At 49.1% G+C, this 24,855-nt stretch overlaps 1 protein-coding gene across 1 annotated transcript; it reads right to left on the bottom strand.

The window, feature by feature from the left end:
• Positions 1–6,687: 6,687 nt before the first annotated feature.
• On the bottom strand, positions 6,688–24,290 carry RTN4RL2 (reticulon 4 receptor like 2). The gene is made up of 3 exons (XM_074274406.1): positions 23,857–24,290; positions 17,292–17,773; positions 6,688–8,142 (listed from the first exon to the last, which is right to left on the bottom strand). Exons 1-3 carry the CDS (start codon positions 23,885–23,887, stop codon positions 7,390–7,392), a joined length of 1,266 nt encoding a protein of 421 aa, XP_074130507.1. The 5' UTR covers positions 23,888–24,290; the 3' UTR covers positions 6,688–7,389.
• Positions 24,291–24,855: the final 565 nt, after the last annotated feature.

The raw sequence follows: 24,855 nt of genomic DNA, 5'->3' as shown, positions 1-24,855 counted from the left end.
AGAGAGACAGAGAGACAGGAAGACAGAGAGAGAGAGAAGCAGACAGAGAGACAGAGAAGAGGGAGAGAGAGGAAAGTGGAGAAAGAGAAACAGAGAGAGGGGGAGCAGAGGAAGAAAGAGGGGGAAAGAGAGAGACAGAGAGACAGGAAGATAGAGAGAGAGAAGCAGACAGAGAGACAGAGAAGAGGGAGAGAGAGGAAAGCGGAGAAAGAGAAAGAGAGAGAGGGGGAGTGGAGGAAGAAAGAGGGGGAGAGAGAGAGAGAGAGAGAGAGAGAGAGAGAGAGAGAGAGAGAGAGAGAGAGAGAGAGAGAGAGAGAGAGAGAGAGAGAGAGAGAGAATTCAATTTGTGTGGTTTGAAGTATGGAGATTGTTTTTTAAGAACTGCCTTAGTTTTAGAGATCTGTTGTCAGAAAATAGGGAGAGAGGAAGAGTCCCCTAGCAACAGGGAGTGAGTGGGTAGTTGAGGAGCTTAGTAGGGCTTTTTGGGGAAGGGTGAAAGTTTGTGGTATCTATGGGATATTTGGATCTATACCAAGCTTTTCTGACTAGAACAAAAGAGAAAGGCAGATGGTATTATGTCCTTGAATGCCAAGGTAAGTTTGGGCTTTGAGTTGCAAGCAAAAGGGAATCATCGCCATGTCTTGAATGACAATGAAAATGTCTCTTTCAAAAGTCTGTGCCTGGGGCAGCTAGTGGCACAGTGGGTAGAGTTCTGGCCCTAGAATCAGTAGGATTTGAGTTCAGATCTGGCCTTAGACATCTGACATTTACTAGCCATGTGAGCCTGGGTAAGTCACTTAACTGATTGTCTTGGGAAAAAAAAAAAATTGAAAAGAAAAGAAAAGAAAAAAAAGGAAATTTATGAGATGTAAAAACAAAAGATATAAATAAAATCTATTTTAAAACACACACAAAAAACTGTGACTGATGCTTCTAGAAGCTGAATCTGGTCGGAAGAGTTGGGGAAATACACTACCATCATTTCCCACATAGACAATTGGTTAATGTGTTAAATAGTGCACCTCCCTGGAATCAGGAAGATATGAATTCAAATCCAGCTAGCTGTGTGACCCTAGGCAAATCACATGACCTTTGTCACACTTCCTCGATTATAAAGGAGATAATAATAGGTCCAACCTCTTTGGACTGTTGTAAGGATCAAATGAGATATTTGTAAAGTGCCTAGTACAGTGCCTGGCATAGAGTAGGAGCTTCATAAATAATCCATTAAAAAAAAGTGAGGAATCATGGGTATGGAGTGTTGAGTATATCAATATATCTGTTTCACTTAACTGTGATTCCCCCCCACTTTTTTACAAAAGGAAACTCATAGTTGGAGTAGGGGGAGATATAGGGGTGTAGCCAGAAGTTATTTTGATGTGAAAATGAAAGGCGTTGCATTTTAATTTTAATAGAAAAAAGAATTAATCTGGTTATTAGTTATTTGTTTTTATGTCTCACCTCCCAGCTTGAGCGGGAGCTCCTTGAAGTCAGGGACGTTTTAGCTAAACATTGGCTATCCAATGGGTTAAGTGACTTACCCAGGCTCATATGGCTAGTAATGCCAGGCCATTGGCACCCCAGTGCCTAGTATAATGTCCTGAACACTCATAATGCCAGTGAATGAGTGAATTAATCTCCCACCCCACCCCCTGGCTAGGGTTAAGTGACTTGCCCAGGGTCACACAGCTAGGAAATGTTAAGTGTCTGAGATCAAATTTGAACTCGGGTCCTCTTGAATTCAGGGCTGGTGCTCTCTCCACTGCGCCCCCTAGCTGCCCTGAATGAGTGAATTAATGATGAACAGGATGGAGACAGGATCATCTGCAGGTGGACACAAGGAGACCAGTAAAGGTCCCAGATCAGGGTGGTGGAAGTTTTGGAGCAGAGGAGATGATTTTAATGTGCTGATCTTGGAGTTGGAAGATCTAGTGTCCACTCAGTATCCATATAAATCTGGACAGCTCACTTTCCCTCTTTGCACCTCAGTTTTCCTCAGCTGTAAACAGAAGGGGGGAAGGGAAGATAAGAAGGTGGACTAATGAGCTTTCTATTAGATGCATGCTTCGGTGCTGGGGGTTATGACTGGGAATCTTCCACAGGGCTGGGGGTAGGGATGAGGATATGGGTGGGACTAGGAAGCCCAGAGCCTCTGCGCTGTCAGGGAAGCTCTGCACGTAGATTGGGGTGCAGTATCTCTGGGTGTGGTTTCTTCTTGAATAGGAGAGCAGCTGGTGGGGTTGGGCATGTGTGTGATTTGGGGGATGTGTGTCTCTTGTGTGTCCTGTTGGGGGGTCTATGGGTTTGCACACATGCTATGGGTCATCTTGGCGAGCGCTTCTCTGGGCACATAACGGGTGTCTATGTGTCCGTCTGTGCTGGTTGTGTGGGGGTGAGCTGGGGAGCCAGTGCCTACAGCCTCCTTCCTGAAACTGTCTTGCTCACTCATCTTGCTCGCACGGCTGTTCTGAAATAGCATCTGGACTGAAGGCCCATGAATTTTTCACAAGGATAATTACATGGCCTGGGAAGGCTGGCTGTGATTTACCAGCACCTGCCCTCCCCTGGTCCATGGTGCAGCCCATCCACCTCATACCTAGCTGTCTCCATTTTGAGCTCTCCCTTCCCCAAAACCCATTCTCCCCTGATCCATAGTGTAACCCCCTCAACCTCATATTTAATTTTCTTCCCCCTGAGCCCTCTCTCCCCCAATACCTGCCCTGTCCAAGGTCCTAGGTTCAGGCTTCATTTCCATTCACAACCCAAAGGCAACCTCCTCAGAGAAATCCCTGGGAGGGGGGGGCAGTGGTAAGACCTGGCTTTTCTGTCTCCAACTCACTGTGTGACCCTGTATATGTCATTTCCCTTCTCTGGCTTCAATTTTCCTATCATTTATAAAAGAAGGGGGTTGGACCAGATGATCTCCAAGGTCCCTTGCAGCACTTATTTTGTTTTCCACTTGAAAGTCTTTTCTACGTCTGCTATTTCATGTTCTGAGTTTCCTTCCAGCTCTAACATTGTAGGTTCTTTGTTCAAGAGTCCTTTCTAGCCTTTATTTTAATTCCACACTCGATATTCAAAGGTTCCATCCAGACCTGACATGCAGGGTTCTGTGTTTGAAAGTCCCTTCCTTTTTGTAACATTCCAAGTTCTAACGTTCCTTTCAGCCCTAACATTCTGGGTTCTATGTTAGGAGAACTCTCTCATCTCTAATATTTTGTGTTCTGAGACCCTTTCCAGCCTTGACATTTTGGGTTCTATGTTTGCCCACTGTGTATTCCAGAAGCCCAATGAGGGTCTAGGACATGAAGATCTGAGCTAGGGACCCAACTTTGATCTACTCCCCAAGGCTAAACTCTCCCAGATATAAGCTTCTTCCATTTCTAGGTCCCTACCTTATCCTTAACCATTCTTTTTATCTTAACCTCACAACATACAAACCCATTAAGTTGTATTTTTAACCTCTGTTTGGCTAAATTCTCGTCTAGCTGCAACAATTGATCTAGGGCTACAGCTCCCTAATCCTCCTCCTCCTCCTCCTCCTCCTGGTCCTCTTCCTCCTCCTTCTCTTCTTCTTCTTCTTCTTCTTCTTCTTCTTCTTCTTCTTCTTCTTCTTCTTCTTCTTCTTCTTCTTCTTCTTCTTCTTCTTCTTCTTCTTCTTCTTCTTCTTCTTCTTCTTCTTCTTCTTCTTCTTCTTCTTCTTCCTCCTCCTCCTCCTCCTCCTCCTTCTTCTTCTTCTTCCTTCTTCTTCTTCTTCCTTCTTCCTTCTTCTTCTTCTTCTTCTTCTTCTTCTTCTTCTTCTTCTTCTTCTTCTTCTTCTTCTTCTTCTTCTTCTTCTTCTTCTTCTTCTTCTTCTTCTTCTTCTTCTTTCTTTCTTCTTCTTCTCCATCATTCAGAATATCTGACTCCTATTCTCTTAAATACTAAAAGTCTCTCCTCTCTCTCTTCCATCCTCTAAGTTCAAAACTTTCTGGATTAGGAATTTCCTCCATGAGAATATTCCAATCTCTTATTCACTGACACATAAATCACAGCTTCTTCATACAAAAATTTGAATATGAAAGACAAGTTTATGAGGGAGTCACAAGATGTCTAGTCTTGGTTAATTGCTGGGGCCCCAAAAATGCCTCGTCATTCTATAGCCAATCTTGTAATAGGTTCCTCTGAATATAGCCAGCCTAGTTCTGCCCTGGAGGGCACAGAATCCTTAACTAGAGTTATTCTAGTAACTTTCCCATCTTAGTATAACTTGCCATACATGATCTAGTGCTAGGAACCAATGGCCACTTTCATGTCATCTAAAGGATATTTCATGGAATTCCCCCAAACCAAGATCAATTCTTAAAGATAGACTAAGTCTAACCCTAACCCTCTAACCTAGCCTTTCTAACCAAGGCAATTCTCAATCCTTATTCCCCACCCCCCAAAAAGAGACCTCCTTATCATAGGGTATAGGGCCCTAATTTCCTTCCCAATGATGTCCCTAATACCACACACATTGATACCCCCAAATCTTATACCATCCATGGTACCATGAATTCCAGAAAGCCAAGAGGAGCCTGGGCCATTGTCCAAACGTGAACTGCTCCCCAATCCTTAGTCTGCAGGGGGAGAAGGATCTAGGGCTCTCTTGCTCTTTTTTTCTCCCAAGGAATTTTAACCTGGGGTGGAAACATTTTGGTTTTAAAATATTTCAATACAATTACATTTCATTATAATCCTATATATTTTACTTAACAAGTATGGTCCTGTGAAGAGATCCATAGGCTTTTCCAGACTGGTAGACAAAAGGAGTTTATGAAAGTGAAAAGGTTTAAACCTCCTAATGTAACTTTCCTGCTAATAGTTCATCCAATCTAGTCTTTTAGGGCTACCCACCATCCAAGAAAGCTTAATTAATCATGGCCTAATCAAGTGAACTTTGCAATCAACTCAAAGCTGTCTCCGCCCTCTAGACTTTTCCCTGTAGTTCTTCAGTATTACTAAAAGGACAGCCCCTAAAAACCACAGGATTCAGCATAGCAGTGCTCCAGACATTTCAGGGCCTTCTTATCTTTGGGATAAAATATGGACTCCTCTTGTTGTTTGTCATGAAAGTCCTTCATCACCTGACTCTAACCTAGCTTTCCAGACCGATTATATTTTCCTCTTCCCTTCACCCTTGTACTCTGCGTCTGAGCTAAAGTGCCAGACTTGCTAATCTCTGACCATGGCCTTCCATTTCCCAGTTATGTGCTTCCCTATACACAGGCTGTCCCTTAGCCTGCTCTGTTGCCTTCCTTACTTTGGGTTCTTGGAACCTCTTGCTCTCTTTATGGGTCAACTGAAATGTCACCTCCTGCAAGAGGATTTGCCAGATCTCTTCAGCTGTACTGTCCACCTCTAAAATGCCTGTGTATTTGTTTTCTATGTGTATCAGATGTACTTACTCAAGTACCTGGGGTTTTTCCACAGTCAAATGTAATTTTCTTGAGGGAAGGAACTGTTAAATTTTAGCTTCATAATCCCATTACCTAGCATAGTGCCTGGTATACAGAAGGAGATTAATAAATGCTTGGCTAATTGTTGAATGGGCATTTCTGCCCATACTCTATTATAGAATATTTCTTGTGTGTGTGTGTGTGTGTGTGTGTGTGTGAGACAGACAGAGACAAAGAGAAAGAGAGACACAGAGACACACACAGACAGAGACAGAGAGATAGAAAGAGAGAGAAACAGACACACACAGAGAAACAAAAAGACAGAAAAACAGAGGGAGAAACAGAGAGGCAGAGAGAGCTACGCACACAGAGAAAGAGAGAGAGGGAGAAAGAAAGGGAGAGAAAGGGAAAGGGAGAGGGAGGGAGAGAGAGAGAGAGAGAGAGAGAGAGAGAGAGAGAGAGAGAGAGAGAGAGAGAGAGAGAGAGAGAGAGAGAGAGACAGACAGACAAAGACAGAGAGAGACAGAGATTTAGTTCTTGCTTATAGCCAAAAGGTCAGGTATTGGGATATGAGAGATTATTTTCAGCCTTACCTCCCAGATAGAATACAAGTTCCTTAAGGGCAGACATGACTTCTTCTTTATGTTGTCAGTGTCTAGTAAGGTGCTTGGCACACAGTAGGTACTTAATAAGCAGGTATTTCCTGATTATTGATTTGTGCCAGCTATCAGGGTCTGATATAAGACTTTGTCTACTTCAAATCAATAAAGAAGAAGGAGTCATATTTTAAGGAGTAAGCTTCCCGTGTTTGGGAACAGTACTCTGACTTTCTCCCCCCACTGGGCAATACATTTGTCTCTTACAGCTTCAGTTCCTACCATTTTGTGGACACTATCTCCTCAGTCACCAACCAAGTTCAATGTCTAAGACTGTCTTCCCATTCTCTAAGTCTTCCTGACCTTTCTTTGCTTGGAAGGATTCTAGGCTTTGGATAGAGCACGTGGATGGCCACGTATGTGACCCTAGCTCTAAGGTGGTCTTTACAATCGTTCTAGATTCTTAGAGGACCCTGGCAGGTCCTGCCTCCACTCCTTACCAGTTGTGAGGGCGTGAATAAAGCCCCTTGCTCTTTCTGCCCATTTGTGTATCTATAAGATGAAGGGGTGAGAGTAGGTGATGTACAAATGTCTTTGTAGCTCACAATCCTATGATTCAAGGTTCTATGACCACTTGGGGACTAAAAGTGAAGGAGTCCCATAGACATCTCTAAAATAATATAATTTTTTTAATAAATTTGTTTTCAAACAATTTTTTGTCCTTTGCCGCATGGGGGCATGGTGGAGAAGAAAGGTCTCCAGGGGGCCCCTCACCCCCAAAAATGTCCAGAAGAGATGGATGAGGAAAATTTTCCCTCCTTCTCAGGGGTTTGGGGAGGGCCGGGAGAAGCTGGGGCCTTAGAGCTCATCACTTGCCAGGCTTCGAGTGGCCTTCTTTGGGGTCCTACCCCGTGGCGTACTTTGATGGGGATGAAGGACGGGCGTTTGTCCAGGAGTTACTAAGAGCTCTGATCCGCTGGACGGAGACAGCTCTGAAAATGGAATATTCCTTCTCTCAAGTAGCATTGTGGCCCCTGAAGGGCACGGAGGCGGATTTGTGAGCAGCCTAAGCCCAGCCCTGGGAAGAGGGGGGAGGAGCTCATGGCTGAGGTTAGGAGTAAAGACAGAAGAGGAATGCCCATCCTAAGCATTCTGGGGGTGAGATAGGGAATGGAAGAATGAAGATGTCCCTTGGAAGAGTGTCCTAGGAGGGGCGGGGACAGGAAATGAGTCAGAGCCAAAGTAGCAGCGGAAAGCAGGGTAGCAATCTCAGAAGGGATGGAGGCAGGAGGTCATGGAGACCCACATCACCTCTCAGTCTCCATCCTCAGCCTTGCTCCCACTCGCTACCCTCTCAAGTACCAACCTGCCCATCAGGGGCCATAGGGGACCAGCAACAAGAGGCAAAACAAAGGGCTGGGTAGCCCATGGTACTGGGAAGGGCCTCCGGAATCCAGCGAGGTGGGGCAGGCCGGGCCAGGGCAGACCTCCCCCCTCCTCCGGTCCTCACCCCCATAGCCACCCCAATAGTCTTCTTCTGTGGGTGCGTCGCCACCTTGGGGACCCCTGGGATCTTCAGCCGGCAAGTCCCGGTATAAGGTAGAGGGATCCACAGGGGGAGCTCCTCCGGCTTCTCCCACCCCATACAGGTGGTTGGAGGAGCTGTTGCCACGGGCACGGCCACCCGGCCGGGTCGGAGCAGCGGGGGGACAGGCCTCAAAGTCAGACTCCCGGAGGGCCCGCAGGTCACGGCCCTGGCGCTCGGGAGGGGTGGCACAGGTGACATCCGAGCTGGAGACCCGGGCCCTTTGAAACCAAGCCCAGAGAGGGCGGGCACGGCAGTCACACGCCCAGGGGTTGTCATTGAGCCTCAGGAACTCCAGGGAAGGTAGGTCGGCCAGCGCCTCTCCCGGCAGGGACGCCAAGCTGTTGTTGAACAGGTAAAGGATGGTGAGACGGGCCAGGCCCCGGAAGGCCGCTCGGTGCACGCCCTGCAGTCGGTTCCCATGGAGCAGTAGCCGATCCAGCCCGGCCAGACCCCTAAAGACGTGTTCGGTGAGCAATCGGAGGCGATTCCCATGGAGGAAGAGGTGACTCAGGTTGGCCAAGTCGGCAAACAGATCATCCTAGAGTGGAAGGAGAAAAAAAGTGGGTGCAGGAGCTATAACGGGGGGACCCCTTTTCAGATGGGCCAACGGGTAATAGGGTGCTGACCAAAACCTAGAACTGGAGGCCATTACTAGAGGGAAGAAGTGCTATTTAGTTGTTCAGAAGTAATATTGGCTCAACGCAGAGACCAATGGATTGGGAGTCGGAGGTCCTGGGCTGAAGTCCAATTACAACTCTGCCATTTACTGTATGTGACCAAGGGCAAAAGTCACTTTATCTCTTTGGACTTCGGCTCTCCAGTGAAAAATGAGGGGGCAGGATGAGGTGATCAGTCCCTTTGCTTCATCATCTAAATGCTTTTGCTGATGGATGCAAATCCCAACTCCTCCTTTCTAACTTTGGCCAAGTTAGTTAGCCTCAGTTTCCCCATCTGAAAAATGGCTGAAAAATCTTGGTACATTGAGACAGATTTGAAATTAGAAGTCCTGGGATTGAATGGCTGCCTTAGCACTCCCTACCTGTTTATCCTTCTGTCCTTGAGGAGGAAGGGGACATCTCCCTGTTTATGGCCCAAGAACTGTTATTCTATTGCTCTGGACCTCAAATTTCTCATTTGTAAGGGAAATGAGGTCAGGCGAGATAATCTCTAAGGTTCTTTCCTGCCCTAAATCCTATGATCCTCTGATGCTCTTGGCTTCTCACCTTCTAGCCATGTGATAGCTTTTCTTCTAGAGAAAAGAGGTGGGAAGAGCCCCAAGCCAGCTCCTTGGTATCTCATGAGGATCCTTAGGTAGGAGCCCAGAGCAAGACGGAGTCTGGAGGGAGTTGGCTGGGGAGGGGCTCAATCCAACAATGGCCCATGTGCCCATTGTCATGGGTGCCTAGCTTTAGATTTCAGAGGCTCTCAGAGACTTTTGAGATTCCTCATTTTCTAGATGAGGACATTGAGGCAAAGGGAGATTCAGTAAGCAAGTGAGTAAGCAAGCAAGTAGGTAAGTAAGCAGGTAAGTAGGTAAGTGAGTAAGCAGGCAAGTAGGTGAGTAAGGAAGCAAGCAATGGGTAAGTAAGCAAGCAAGTAGGTAAGTAAGTAATCAAGTAGGTGAGTAAGTAAGCAAGCAATGGGTAAGTAAGCAAGCAAGTAGGTAAGTAAGTAACCAAGTAGGTGAGTAAGTAAGCAAGCAAGTAGGTAAATAAGTAAGCAAGCAAGTAGGTGAGTAAGTAAGCAAGCAAGTAGGTGAGTAAGTAAGCAGGTAAGTAAGCAAGTAGGTAAGTAAGCAGGTAAGTAAGCAAGTAGGTGAGTAAGTAAGCAAGAAATGGGTAAGTAAGCAAGCAAGTTGGTAAGTAAGTAATCAAGTAGGTGAGTAAGTAAGCAAGCAAGTAGGTGAGTAAGGAAACAAGCAAGTAGGTGAGTAAGTAAGCAGGTAAGCAAGCAAGTAGGTAAGTAAGCAGGTAAGTAAGCAAGTAGGTGAGTAAGTAAGCAAGAAATGGGTAAGTAAGCAAGCAAGTTGGTAAGTAAGTAATCAAGTAGGTGAGTAAGTAAGCAAGCAAGTAGGTGAGTAAGGAAACAAGCAAGTAGGTAAATAAGTAAGCAAGCAAGTAGGTGAGTAAGTAAGCAGGTAAGTAGGTAAGTGAGTGAGTAAGCAAGCAAGTAGGTAAATAAGTAACCAAGTAGGTGAGTAAGTAAGCAAGCAAGTAGGTAAATAAGTAACCAAGTAGGTGAGTAAGTAAGCAAGCAAGTAGGTAAATAAGTAAGCAAGCAAGTAGGTGAGTAAGTAAGCAGGTAAGTAGGTAAGTGAGTGAGTAAGCAAGCAAGTAGGTAAGCAAGCAAGCAAGTAAGTAGGTAAGTGACAGTAAGTGTCTGAGATGGGATCTGAAAGCAGCTCTTCCTAACTCTAGCTTTAGGCCCTTGCCCTTCTATCTCCTATGCCCTGCTTTGTTGAGATACAGGCACAAAGTCTCTGCACCCTGAAGCTTATGCCTATTATTTGGGCATCAAATTTTGCCCCTCTACATCTGGTGGAAGCTTTCTCACTCTGTCCATTCACACATCCGTATTTGCCCAGCCAGCGCAACGGGCAGAGAGCTGGACCAGGAGCTAGGACAAACCTGAGTTCTGCTATTACCTCATCCATTCACCAGTGGGATGATGATGTGATAGCTGCCACATGCACCATGCCTACTATGGGCCACGCACTTTACAAACATCATCTCATTTGAGTCTACCATAATTCAGTGAGGTAGGTGCTATTACTCCCATTTTACAGCTGAAAAAACTGAGGTGGAGGTGACTTCCAAGCTAGTAGTATTTTGTAGTCAAATTTGAACGCAAGTTTTCCTGACTCGGACCCAGTGCTCTAATCACTGCACCACCCCACTGTATGACCCTGGGCAAGATATTTCACCTCTCTGCCTCAGTTTCTTCATGTGTAAAATGAAGATAATAATAATAACTTGCTTTGGGGGGTTGTGATTAGGATTAACTGAGATCATAAACATAAAGAGCTTTGCAAATCTTGAAGAGCTATATAAATACTAGCTAATATATGTATATATATGCATACATATATATCATATGTATGTCATTATGTATATATGTATATCTGGAATTCACATTTTCATTAGGCTGTAAGCTTGAAAAGGCAATTTCCTCCCAGCAATCCTTCAAGCTAGACGGAGCAAGGATGAAGACCCCCATTTTATAGGGGGGAAAACTGAGGGGTCAGTTAGGATAAATGACTTGCCAAGAGTAATATAGTCAGTTAATGTCAAGCCAGCTCTCTCCTGACTTGCGGTTCTGTGTTTGACTTTATTCTGTAACAGCTCTGACAAGGGACTACTAAGGAGAGAAGGAAGTTGGGGTTTTTTCTCCCAAGTATCCAAGATAGAACAAGTCCGATGATCCCAGTTCAAATTCTACAACTACTGTTTATTATGCTGATTCCTTAGCTTCCTCGTCTGCAAAACGGAAGGGAGGGGGCCTTTTCCAGTGGAATACGATGATCTGGGGGAGCTTGGAATGTTCTTTGGGAACACAGCTGTTAATAAACACACATCTGGAGGGGGCAAAGGATTCTGGGTCTTTAAGAATTAGATTGGAGGTTCTCCAGTAAAAGTCAATGAGCCTTAATCTCTGGGCTTAAATCCAACCCCAGCCTAGCTAGGAGAGGTGATTCCTGGGGAGGGGCAGAAATTCACAGCCTACAGACTTAATTTTGCTTTTAGGGAAGACAATCTTTCCCCCCAAGAAATCCCAGCTCCCTGAAGTCTGGTCTGAGAAGTTTGGGTGGGGAGAACCTCGATTCCCAGCCTCCACTTCCTGTCCTCCTGCTTTCTCCTCGCCTCCCTCCCATCTGGCTGCCTCCCTCTCCTCTCTACAGGAACCAAGCTTGCCAAGATCTCCTCCTTTTAGCCACATCCAACCCCCTCCCTTTCCCCCTCTCTCTTGCCTCTGACACTACAGAGCTTTTCTCTCACCACCCTTGGAGTTTTCCATGGCTCTGTCCCCTTCTCCCCTTACACCTGTGACCTCTCTGTTGTTGCCGTTCAGTCTTTTCCGACTCTTCGTGATCCCGTTTGGGTTTTTCTTGGCAAAAAATACAGGAGTGGCTTCCCATTTTCTCCTCTGCTCATTTTATGATGAGGAACCTAAGGCCCAAGGGTTAAATGACCCATCTAGGATCACATAGCTAGGAAGAGTTCAGAGGCCAGATCTGAAGTTAAGAAGATGAATCTTCCTGACTTCTCTGCATCTAATCTATTCTCTATTGACTTTTTTTTTTCTGACTCTTCTCTTTATCCACTTTTTCTTCCATCTCTCTCTGCCCATTGAGCTCACCCCATGAATGATTACTGCATCTCTTGCTCCATGCTCCACCTTCTATTAAATTAGACAGTTGTATTATCTCAGATCACACAGAGAGGCTGGGTGATGTTTTTAGCAAAGGACACTGGGTATGGGGCCAAGTCTGGTTTAGAATTCTGGCTCTAGAATTTAGTAATGTGGCCTTGCGCTCTGTCTCAGGTTCCCCAGCTGTAAAATGGGATAATAATACTAATGCTAGCTGCTTCCACACCTGGCAGTCACACCAGAGAAATTGCTTTGGAAACCATAGAAATAGGAGACAGGATTGATCAGGCAGTGGATGGGGAGAGGTATGAAAGAGCCTGAGCTCCTGGCAATTTTGCCAAGTCAACTGGGACCAAGGGACTCCATAGAAGGGTTTTGGGGGTAGTTTCCCCTTGGGGGGTCAGACCAAATGGAAAAGGGGTGCAACAATTCCTAATAATCTGATTCTTCCCTGTCCTATTTGTGTGTCTGCAAGGGACCAGCCTCCATCCAACACATAATCTTGGGGTCTGAAGTTGGAACATCACCCCACCCCCCATTCAAGCTGTTGCCCAAATCCTGTATCTTCTTCTACCATGCCTCTAAAACCTGCTCCTTCCTCTCCCCACTGCTAAAACCTCTCTGTGCATTAATCAGCTCTTGACTTTCACAGCCCTCTCTTCCCCATTCCTCCCCCCTTCCCCCTTCCACCTCCTGGCTTGAAAGCTTTCAATCATCTTCCATTTCTACAACCACATTTTCCTGATCTCCCTCGGTCCCCTCCCCCCGCCGGTTCATTGTTTCCCACATCCATTTAAAGTCTCCATTCTGCATCTCTTCCTCTCTGGCTAACGGTTCCTTCCCCCACCTCCAGCTGAACTGTTTGCTGCTTCCCAGCTCCAGTCTTTTCTACCCCATTTCAGCTTCTTCCACACCTGAAACACCCTCCCTGCCCCCATCTTTGCCTTCCTCAAATAGCTCCTTTCAACCCACTGCTGTGGGGAGGAAGGTGTCCGTCCTAAGCCACACCTGCCCCCAGTGGGTGTCACCCCTGCTCTCCAGCTTCCTCACCTGCCACTGGCTTGTGTTGCCCTAATTCAGACACTCAGTTCCCAGGAAGAAGCTGCCTTTCTCTTTCTTCCCCATAAAGTCAAATGGCAGGGTTTGTGTCCCTGAGGTCAAAGAGCATCATCTGAGGTCCCAGGGAGCACCCTTAAGCTCGAGGATGGAAGCCTGGCCTGGTGTTCTAGGGACAGACTTTAAGCATTAAACGTTATATAGGAATAAGGATGAAGACTAGACCTGTGATTGTACTGGCAAAGGGGGTCTCCCAATCTCCAACCAATCCAGAGGGTATTTTCCCTGTAACTACACTCTCCGAGCCTTGCTTAGCATATTGGAAAGTTAAGTGACTCATCCAAGGTCACACAGACCATGTATCAGAGAGAGAAGCATAATACTCTGTAGAACTGCAATATAACTCCATGGGATTCCTACAATAACCCTGGGAGATAGGCGCTATGCTTTCGATCCCCATTTTATAGATGTGGAAACAAACTGAGGCAGAGAGATTAAGTGACTTGGCCAGATTCACATAGCTACCAAGAGTCTGAACTGCAGTCTTCCCGATGCTCTAGCCACTGCACCATCCAGCTGCTTCTGGGATCTAACCGCTTCTGCTTTCCTGGCCAGCACCCCATGCTGCCTCTCGAGACACTATATCACCCCAAGCTCATTCTTCATATCTTTTCTGGTGGCTCAAAGACAGAAATGTTCCCAGAACACGTCATCGAGCTGCCATCCTTCTTTTGTATCTAATGTCCGCACGGTATTTTGCAAGTGTGTAAAATGCCATTTTTGTAACTGAATAAAGCTATTAAGCTATCGGCTTCTGTAGCCTTACTGGAAGCATATCAGGTTTACTATTAGTAGAATAGCTGGGGAGTTGGCCTTGGAGCAGAGAGACCTGGCTGGGAGTCCCGTCTCCGATACCTCTTGGCTCCCGAGGTATTTCAGTGCTTTGAGCAAAGCAGTTAATTTCTCAGTCTAACTCTAAAATAGTCGCTTGCTCAGCGGGTGCCAATCTGTCCTGGTGGATGGAATTTCTGCACCTGGAAGTGCCTTGGACTGCTCAACACCACTGATCTTGGTAAGAGAAGCATTTCGGGGGACTGTGATTTTGTCCCTTGCCCAATAGAGAGCAGCCAAGCTGGCAGTGAGCCTCCGTGAACTTGGCTGGGGTGCCTGCTGGAGGACAGACACTCTTGTTTGTCACCACGCCCGTGCTGGAAGCCTTTCCAAGTTGGGAGAAAGGGCCATGGTTTGCCCTACACTGACCTCCCCTTTGAGAAGCTAAGGGCGAGGCCGGGTTCCAGTGGGGCATCAGGGAAGGTCTTCGGTGGAGGGGCCTCTTATGGCTGCTTTCTGGTTCTCATCTTGTATGATGTGCTTCCTAGAGAAACGGTCTGAGGATCCAGCCTTGTATATTTAATGTTCTTGGTGCTGTTGCCCAGTTTGATAAAAATAACCACTTTTTATAAATGTTTTAAAGCATTGGGATCGTTGTCACTATCATTATTGGGTTTTGGTTAAATCTGTGATTTCCCTGGCAAAGGAAACCCTCCATCAATTCAGAGCAGCCACTCATAGGCCCAGAAAGTAGCTAGGAAGGGGCAGTGAGGTGGTCCAGTAGATGGAGTACCAGCCCTGAAGTCAGGAGGACCTGACTTAACTCACTTAACTCTTCCTAGCTGAGTGACCCTGGGCAAGTCACTTAACCCCAACTGCCTCAGAAAATAAAAAGAAAAGAAAAGAAAAAAAGAAATATAACATATTTAACATGTATTGGTCCACCTGCCATCTGGGGAAGAGAGTGGGGGGAAGGAGGGGAAAAGTTGGAACAAAAGGTTTTGCAATGGTCAATGCTGAAAAATTACCCATGCATATATCTGGTAAATAAAAAGCTATATAATAAAAAAAAGAAAAAAAAGAAAAGAAAAAGAAAGAAATGAAATTGGAAAGTAGCTAGGAGATTAAGCCATTTGGGGAGGCTACACAGCAGGTGATTAGAGAGGCTGGACTACAACCCAGGCTTTAGGATCATAGATTTAGAGCTAGATAGGACCTCCCAGACCCCTATTTTATAAGGGAGGGGTGTTAGGTGATGAGGAATGTTGGGTGACATTTGTCCAAGGTCATGCAAGCATCAAAGGTGGGATTTCAGGATCAGAGTTCTTTGTATTCTCTCACACTCCCTTCCTGACTCGGAGGACAGCTCTTTCTCATTATGCTAGTCTGCCTTAGTGAGTATTAGAACAATAATTATTCTAATTAATAATTTAGTTGGATATGAAAAATAATTATGTGAGATAGCACCACTATTAAAGTAATTACATATGGAGAGATCACAGCAGGACCCATATGGCATAGTGAATACAGAGCTGGCTTTAGAGTCAGGGACACATGGGTTCAGGCCCCAATCTTACCCATAAGGGCTATGCGGCACTAGGCAAGACATTTAGCTTTTCAACGATCTGGGCGGCAATCCGAGGCTGCCAGTGGTAGATAAGTAGAGGGGTAAAGGGACTTTCCCCTTTGGGGTGCTTCCAATATTGACAAAATCCTAGATCTGAGCCAAAAAAGAATCCCGATGATCTGAGGGAGCGGGGAGGTGGCGTGTGTCAATGGTTCCATTTTGGACCTGAGTACAGAATTCTGACTTGAGTTTTCATGGTCCGGGAAGGAGGTGGAAGCCTTCAGGTCACTGAATCCCCTTTTGGGAGAGCGCCTGTAAGAATATCTCTAGAGAGCCGCTAATCCGAGCCCCTCGTTTTTGAGATGAAGAAACGAGTAGGGGGGATATTGCGTGACCTGCCTCAGATTCGCACAGAGCATAAGAGGCAGAGCTGCCGTGTAGACTCGAAATCCAGAAGCCTGATTTACTCTCATCACAGCAAGCCTGCCTGACAGAGGAGGCCCCTTCATATATCAGAACCAACTTCCCTTGGAAAGAGTCCAGGGCAAGCCCCGCGTTCTACTAAGTGATGCTCTGCGGCAGCCTCCATTATGGCAAGATGGCCAGTGTGGTCACTGATGGCACCGCCTCTTTGATGCCCCAAAGATGGGAGGACAGGCCGAACCCTTTGTGGAAAAGCCCTTCATGGATTCGTTCAGTCCTGGAATGATTCAGTGTTTCCTTCCCCCAATTCCCCGGCTGCCAATACACCCTCAAAAGCAGCAACCTTTCTGAGTTTGGTTTCCCTGGGCGTTGTTTTAGAGGGTGTGTTTTGACTTTGGGGGGAGGGATGGGGGTGGACAGAATGGGGGGGGATCATCTTGAAAAGAAACATTAATCATTCTTGATAATAATATTAATTAAAATAATAATAGTTGTCATTGCTTTTCCTTCAATGTCCATAGCACTGTTTTCTGAAAGAAAACTCGGCATCATTCTACTTTTAATTCTTAATTCTAACACCGAGATGGATAGGATGCAATCTGGGATGATTCCCTGCGCTTTTCACAGGAGTAAAAACGGAAGTGCAGGAAGGGTAAAGATTTGTGTATCCACCCCACTCCCCTTCCAAGCTAACCAGCAAATCTAGGGTGGGAAGAGGCCTTGGATGAGATCATTTTTTCCATTTGCTCTGCCCACCTCCCCACCCTACCCCCATACTCCATGTGCCCGTCCCAGGAGGAGAGAAAATGTGGAAGGGTTTTTGTGATGCAATCAGAGGAGAAAGAGAGAATGAAGAGAAGAGAGGGACAGTAAAGCAGAGAGAGATCCAGAAAGAAATAGGAAAGGCAAGAAAGAGTGTAGATAAGAAGAAGGTGGAAGGAATGGAAAGAGGGGGGAAATGAGGGAGGGGAAGAAAGGGGAGAGAGAAAAGAAAAAGGAAAGGGGAGGAAAAGAAGGGAAGACAGAATAGAAAAGGGAAAAGAGGGAAGAAAAAAAGAAGGAAAGAAGAAAGGCAAAAGAGGGAACAGGAAGAAGGAGAAAAGAAAAGCCAATCAAAAGAAAAAAAAAGATCTGAAAAGGAACAGAGAGAAAAAGATGCAGAAAGAAATAAAAAGGACAAAAAGGAAAGGATGGAAGCAAAGGGAAGAAGTGGGAAGTGGATGGAGATACTAGAAGAACAGGCGGGAAAGGGCAGAAGAGCTAATAAATAGCAGAGACAGATGAAGAAAGAGCCAGAAAGGGAAGGTCAAGGATGGAGAAAAATAGTCAAGTTATAGAAACAGAGACCAGGAGATAGCAAGACAGGGAAGAGGATCAATAGGACAAAAAGAGGGGATGGTGGGGATGTAGGGGCCGGGCCGAGCAGGGCAGAGGGGGCTTACCTGGAGGTGAAGCAGCTGGTTTTCCTGAAGATAGAGGTACTGGAGGCTGACCAGCCCCCTGAAGATGTTGCTGGGCAGGCTGCTGAGCTGGCAGCGGTACAGGTGGAGGGACTGCAGCCGTTCGAGGCCCTGAAAGGTGTCGGGGTCTAGGGAACGCAAGTGCCGGTTGTCTCCCAGGTCCAGCTCCTCTAGGGCCTGCAGGTGTCGGAAGGTGCCAGGGTAGATGGTAGAGAGGTTATTGGAGAAGAGCCAGAGGGTGAGCAGGCTGCTGCCGAAGGTGCCAGGCCGCAGGGAGCGGATGAGGTTGTTCTGGAGGAAGAGGCGCTGGGTGTGGGGGGGCAGTACCAGGGGCACGGCCGAGAAGTTGTTGGCCTGGCAGCTGACGGTTGGCGGGGAGAGGTAGCAGGTGCACAGCATGGGACAGGTAGGGGCCACCAGAGGCAGAGCCAGCAGCAGGAGCAGCAGGCAGGCTGAGGCAGGACCTGTAAGGAGAGAGAGGCAGGGACTGGTGGGACTACAGAGAGATCACATCCCCGGGCCCTGCAGATGCTCACAGAACACCTGAGTTCAAATCCCACCCTTTCCTTAACCTCAATCGGCTCTCCCGGCTTCAGTTTCCTCATCTGGAAGGTCCCTACCATCTTTAGGTCCATGATCCCATTTTCCAGGGCTTCCTGGACTGAGGTGTGTCCCACCCACCATCATTCATTCAACAATATAGACTATTCCATCACTCTTTCACTCCCCAAGGGTTAGTGGGTGCCCTTACCCATGGACCTAGAAATGATATAGAACCCTTTACCCCAACAGCTCCATGAGGAAGGGTAGCACACCGAACTTGTACTTAGGACCTGTCGTCAGGACTTGGGCAAATCCCTCCATTTCTCTTCCCAAATCTTTAAAGTTGGAATGATGGAGATAAAAAAAAATAATAATAGGGGTCTCTGGGTGGTGTCAAGGAGATAGAGCCCTGGACTTGGAGTCAGGAAAAAGCCATGACCTGCTTATTAGCCATATATTAAGTTACTTAAGTTCCCTTCCATCTGTGAAATGGGGGTAAAATATTACCTACTTTTTAGACTTGTTGTGAAGATTAAATAAAACAACATGTATTGAATTTTTCCATAGGAAAATAAAGTGGCTAGTAGACCTGCTTATTAAGCTATATGTTGTCACTTAAGTTCCCTCAGCCTTCCCATCTGTGAAATGGGGGGAAATATACTACCTACTTTTTAGACTTGTGAAGATTAAGTAAAATAACATGTATTGAATTTTTCAATAGGAAAATAAAGTGGCTAGTAGACGTGATTATTAGCTATATGTTAAGCCACTTAAGTTCCCTCAGCCTTCCCGTCTATAAAATGGGGGGAAAAATACTATCTACTTTTTAGACTTGTGAAGTTAAGTAAAATAACATGTATTGAATTTTTCAATATAAGGTAGCTAGGAGTAGGAGGAGGAGGAGTAAAAAGTAGTAATCACTGAGGCTCTCAAAGTGTTTTTCATCTACCATCTCATTGGATGTTTATCTTCTGAGGTAGTGCTGCAGGGAATGAGTCCCCATTTCTATATTTCCTACTTCCCAGGGCTTTTGTAAGGATGAGCTCATGTGTGTAAAACTTTTTACAAATCTTGAAGTTCTCTTGCTATTCTCTTGCTCTCTCTCTCTCTCTCTTAGTTTTATGAAGGCACTGAGTCACCAGAAAATGAAGTGGCTTGCCTGTAGTCACACAGGATGCGTGTTTCGGAGCCGGGACGCCAATCCCCCTCGATGCCCGGGGAGGCTACGTGGATTGCCATGTGTCGGATTTGTAAATGTCTCCCTCCCGATGGAGGAAAGATGTTCCCCTCAGCAGCACCCTCAGCAGCACCCCCACCACAGCGGGACACGCGGACGTGGGACAGATCCGAAGGGCTCGAGTCGCCACTTTGTACGCCCAGACGCGTGATCTCTCCTGGCTTACGTGTGCTCCACGTGGAGGTGTGCTTATTTGCCATTTCTGACGCTGCCGGCCTAGCCAGATCTCTATCTATGGCATTGCCCACCCCCAGTGTAACATCCCAGGGAGTCGTCCAGTCTCCTCAGTGCTGGTGGAGCACTATGGGACAAGGCGTTCTTGGGCCATCACCGCTCCAGGCCCGTGGACCACTGAGAGTAGGGGTCTCTGACCGTCGGCCGGGCCCCTCTCGACAGAGTCCCAGCACCTGTCTTGGTGCTCCGGGAGGGGTCCGAGGCCATACATGAGTGTGCATGTTCTGGATGTCCCCCGTCGTCCCCCCTCGTGTGAGCGAGTGCTGGGCCCCGTGCGTGTGTAGGCAGGGGTGTGATGTAATACTCAGTGACACAGGCGGCGGCTGTTCCATTCGTTCACACCACCTCCGCGCTTCTCGGCCCTTCTCACCCCTCCCCCGAGCAGCGTTTCACGATCACTTTCTCCTCCCCAGTTCTCCTGAGCCGTTGGGGTGACTTGGGGGGGCAAGTCTCTCACCCCCTCTCCATTACTCCTACAGCGGGGAGGCTAATCCCCCCCAGTCCAACATGGGACGGGGGCCTGTCTTTTCTCATTGACCCAATGGAGACAACCCCTGTTTTCTTTTCTGCCCCCCCCCAGTGCTGCTTCCCCTTGGGTTGACACTCTAGGAAGCCAAATTCTTTTCCTGATCCCTTAATCCCACCCAGATCTAGAGGCTTGCCAAGGCTCTCCCGGATTAGAAGGCCTCTCTCTCTCTCTCTCTCTCTCTCTCTCTCTCTCTCTCTCTCTCTCTCTCTCTCTCTCTCTCTCTCTCTCTCTCTCTCTCTCTCCTTCAGCCTCAAAAGCTGTCAATCGTCACAGGAAGGAGGAAATAAAGGGCATGTTCTTGTCAGCTCTCGTCCTGACTGCATCCAGGATCTAAGGGCACGGTTGTTAGGGGAGAGAATCATGCTCGTCTTTCCTTTTCTCCCTCATCTCATATATCCCAAAGCCAGCTCTCTCCCCCTCCTCCCTATCTCTTCTATTCTTCTCCCTCAAGGAAAAAAAAAAAAAGGCAAAAGAGGAATTCCCTATCCCCCCAGTCTCATAGAAATAGGTTGGATTTTGAGCCGAAAGAGACTTCAGAAGCCATCTAGTTCAGTACACTCATTTGACATCTGAGGAAACTGAGACTCAGAGAGGGCCAGGTCAGAGAGCAGCACGACTGGGATATTCCATAACCGAGATTCCTTGCTTAGATCATGGGGCTTCTTGGCCCAGACTTTCCCAAAGAGTAGCCACACCCTCGGCCCTTCCCAAAGCATCACTTCTCATGCAGCCTGAGAAGGGACTGGGTTCAGGGAGCCAGGGCTAGGCTGGGAGAGGGAATGGGAGGGGGAGGATGGGTTAGAGGTTGGGGGAGGGGGGGCCTTGGCTGCCGCTGCAGAGCTGTGGCTGATGCCATTTCTAGTCCTTGCCCGTGTACAGTGGCTGTAACCCAAGGAGCTTCATCCATAATTCAGTTTGCGGGCTCTCACTGGAGGCTGGGTGGAGGGAAAGGTGGGGGCTTCGAGCGCTTCTGCCCCCGGGGCCCATCTCAACCCAGCTCCTGGTTAGAGACAGCTGATGCTTGGGAAGTGCCCCCTTCTCCCCACTTTGCTCTTGCTCCCTCCTTTTCTGAGCTTCCCCTCACCCCAGAGTTCCCTTCCTTTCCCACTATCCTTTTATGCTTACATTTTCTCTCCTCTCCTCTCTCTTTCTCTTTTTTCTCCTCTCCCCTCCTGCTCCCTTTCAACTCCCTCACCTCTACTCCTTCCGCTCTCAGCTCCTCTCTCCAAGGACCTCTATGATAATTCTGTCATTGCCTTAGTGTCATGGAGAATCCTGAACACGAGACTGCAGGGAGCACGGTGTGTGAGAGGTTAGCCTCTTCATCTTTTCCCGGCCAGGAAAAGCCCTTCCACAGTCAGCCCTCCTTCTTTTCATGTCCCCATTCTGGGGGGAGGGAGAGGAATGAGGGATGAAGGGGGTGGTTATTAGATGGAGAATAAGGATGAGAACCAAGAGGAAGTCTGAATGGGGGAGTAAAAACCTAGGGCTCCAAGTCAGGATGCCTTGACTCATGTCTGAGTTCAATAATTGTGGGCTCACTGGACCAATTAGAACCTACTCCACAGGCCTCAGCTTCCTCATCTGTAAAATGAAGAGACTGAAGTGGTTGCTCAGTCAGGTTTCTTCCTGCATTAAGTACTATGATCTATTTCTGGTCCTTTCAATGGAGACAGACCAGCCCTGAACTGGGATGAACAATGCCCATGGAGACAAGGGGGTGCAGGACTTGGGCTCTACCACGGATGGGGGGAAGGGGGGGCAATGCAAGCCTCCATAATAAGCTGAGCTGACAGAGCCGAGGAAGAAGGAAGGGGCCGAGATTCTGGGAATTTCTTTGATTGTGTATCTCTCTGGGCTCCAACAGCCAGACAGGAGCCTCCGGGTCTGGTACGGGATGGCCAATTTGGGAATCCATAGCCTCCCCTCTGGGAGACTGTGAGAATGGCAGGTGTGCCCTTGGTGGAAGAGAGACTGTGACAATGGGCAGTACAACAGATTGGAAGTCAAGAAGACAGGTTCAAGGGTTATCACAGACTCTCCCTAGCTGGGGGATCCTGGGAGTTCATTGTGCCTTAGTTTCTTCATCTGTAAAGTGAGACAGTTTAACTCAATGGCTTCTAAGGAGCTTTAAATCTAGCAAGGGAAACCTGGATCACAAATGCTTAGTAGATCATGGAGGGGGCTGGAAGATCCCAGGAAGTAGAGGTATAAGGAACATGGCCATCCCAAGGAGCACCCAGATCTCAGGTGGATCTCAGACTTGGAGGCAGGGAAGAGACTGAGAAAATCCTACGATGCAGATAGATCCCAGAAGCACGGGATGTGGCATCATGGAGGTGAGGAAAGGACCTTGGCTAGAAGAAGAGCTCAATTTCAAATATGGTGGAAGGGAAGCCAGAGATGTTGAGGGGGAAAAAAGGAGACAAGTCACTAGCTAGTGACTCCAGAAAGGGGCTGGAGGAAAGATGCCGAAGAGGATTTCCATTGAGACCCTGAGCCTAAAAGTGAAGAGCATGGGGTCCTGATGGAGTGGCTTCAGAAGCTCCCTGTTGGCTGCTGAAGGCACTGAAGGCCCAGTTTCCAGGGAGAGGCAGGGGGTTAAGGGCACGGGCTGCTGGCAGGCAGATGCTGAGGGGGCAAAGGAGGTGGGAGAGGAGTGGGGACGGAGGTGGAGGTGGTGGCGCTGACGCATCGACCCAGGAAGGCAGTGACGCTGGTGCGGGTGGTGAGGTTCAGAGTCACCGCGAACGCTTTCTCACTCTGCCAGAATAGAATACCCCCAAATAAGCAGCCACCCCAAGTCCCAGATAGAGCCTAATGTGCTGAGGGGCTGGGAATAAAAATGGCAGCCCTTCATCCACCAGGGCTCTATCCATTCATGCTCCTGCCCAGCTCTGGGCTCCAGCGCCCTATCCTGCTTCCCACTGCCTGCCCACTCCCAGGCCCCGGGCCTAGCTGGCTCCCCACATCCTGGGATAAGGAAGATGCAGAAGCAGATAGTAGCAGGATAGCTTTAAGTGCACAAGAGTTTGCGTCCCCTGGGAAGCAGGGAGACCTTCCCAAACCTGCCATGAAATGGCACTCACTCACCTGCTTTAAAGGCTGACTCGTTTATTTCTTTGGTTATTTATTTATTTTCTCTGAGACTCTCTCGTTTGGCTTCCCGGCCCCTGGCTCCCATTGTCCCTGCCCTGGTCCCAGCCTCCCGACCCCTCTGCTCCAAGCCTGATCCCTCCGTCCCAGCCCCTTAGCTAAGCTCCCTCCTCTCTGGCTCCGTCCCTTGCCTCAGTGGCTCTATATGTCCGTGCTCTCCAGTACTGTCCGGTCTCGTGAGTCCGTGCGTCTCCTCTCTCGGTCCCCGCGACTCCTTCCTCGTCCGCTGCCCCCACCACCCTCCCAAGCTCCCTTTCGGGTGGAGCTGCCCCGTTGCTTCTCGCCAGTTCTCACGCGTCCCTCGGATCCCCGGCCCTCGGCCGCTCGCTCCCGGGTGACGGAAGGTGCGGAGCGGGGAGGACGGCTCCACGCCCGCCGCCCTGGACTCGCTGAGTCGGCGTTTTCCCGGCCGGAGGAGCGCTCCGAGCCCCCCCACGCTGCACTGCCCCCACCCGCACAGGCGAAGCCGGGACGGCAGAGCCCGATCTCGCCTCCCTCAGCCGGGCCAAGCCGCCCCGGCTCCACGGTCACGAGCTAGCTCCCCGCCCGCTCGCCGCTGCGGCCGGCCCAGCCCCCAAACCCGGCGGGGCGGCCCGGAGCCGAGCGAGGCGGCGGCGGCTCGTGCCCTGTCGGCTCCCGGAGCGAGCTCGGGGTCACCTGCCACGCGGGAGCTCACCCCATCTTCCCCTTGGGCTTCCGCGGCCCCTTTCCGTTCGTTCCCCTCCTCTTTCCCATCCCTCCGGTCCTCCTCTGGCCCCCTTACCCTTCTGCCCTTCGTCTCCTTCCCTCCCCCTCCGCCCGGTTCCTTGGGGTGTCCCCCCCGGCCCCGTCCGAGCAGGGGATCTTACCTTGCAGCAGGCGCCGGAGCCAGGCGAGCATCTTGTCTCGGAGCTGGGGGAGGGGGACGGGGCGGGGCAGGGTGGGGAGCAGTGGGGGGGGGGCTCCCACGCGCTCCCTCGTCCCCTTCGGAGTCTACGGCTTGGGGCGAAGGGTGGGACCGGACTCCGAACCCCTCGACTGGGGGGGTTTCTGAGCTGTCCGCGGGCTCTACCCTGCGCCCCCCGGACTCCGCGGCTCAGGGGGAGCCATCAGCCCCGACGTACAGGACACAGGAGCGGACGGGACGAGACGGGACAGGCGGCGGCGGCCCGGCGCTCGGGTCCCCACCCCCACCCCGAGCAGGGCAGCCGGGTCCCGGGCTCCGTGTGCCCCGGCCGCTAGCCCTGGGAGAGTGAGGACAGCAGGGAAGCTCTTCCCTAGCCCGCACCCCACCCCCCGCTTCCCCTTCCTCTGGCTCCTCCCTCTCTCTTCTACTTAACCCTTTAATGACAAATGGGGGGGGCGGGAGCAGGACCCCCCTCCCCACTCTAGCCATCCCATCCCATCCCGCCGCCAAGTCTAACCTCTCCCACAGCTGCCGGGCCCGAGGGAACGGCTCTGCTCTTATTGGGAAAAGTCTCCGAGGGGAGGGGGAAAGGGAGGAAACCCTTTTTTCGGGCGAACCCCGTCAGATTCAAATCCTCCCCCGCCCCACCCCCACTCACACACATCTTGGGCCCCCGAGGGCCTGTGGGAGGGAGGACGGAGTCCTAATTTTCCCGTCTCTCAGCTTTCTCCCCCTACCCCGTTCTAGGTATCCCCTCCCTCCTCCTCTTCCCACCCTTTCCCCGGAAAGAGCTGCCTGGGAGAAGAAAGATAGACGGCCGGGATCTTGTTTTCGGGGACCCCCCTATCTCGCTGCCCCTCTCTTAGGAGCAGGGTTCCAGGGTGTGTGCCCGCCTGCATTCTCTTAAAAAATTGGGGTTCAGAGCTGAGGGAAGCCTCAGAGATCGTTAGTGTACATTTCC

The sequence above is a fragment of the Sminthopsis crassicaudata genome, chromosome 6 (assembly GCF_048593235.1).
Source record: "Sminthopsis crassicaudata isolate SCR6 chromosome 6, ASM4859323v1, whole genome shotgun sequence".
NCBI classification, from domain to species: domain Eukaryota; kingdom Metazoa; phylum Chordata; class Mammalia; order Dasyuromorphia; family Dasyuridae; genus Sminthopsis; species Sminthopsis crassicaudata.
This window is presented reverse-complemented; position numbering and strand designations above follow the sequence as displayed.

Coding starts and splice junctions, on each gene's coding strand:
- RTN4RL2 (XM_074274406.1), bottom strand. CDS start 23,887: ATGCTCGCCTGGCTCCGGCGCCTGCTGCAAG. Junction 17,774..23,856: donor GCTCCGGCGCCTGCTGCAAG/GTAAGATCCCCT, acceptor CTCTCCTTACAG/GTCCTGCCTCAGCCTGCCTG. Junction 8,143..17,291: donor ACCAGCTGCTTCACCTCCAG/GTAAGCCCCCTC, acceptor CTTCCACTCTAG/GATGATCTGTTTGCCGACTT.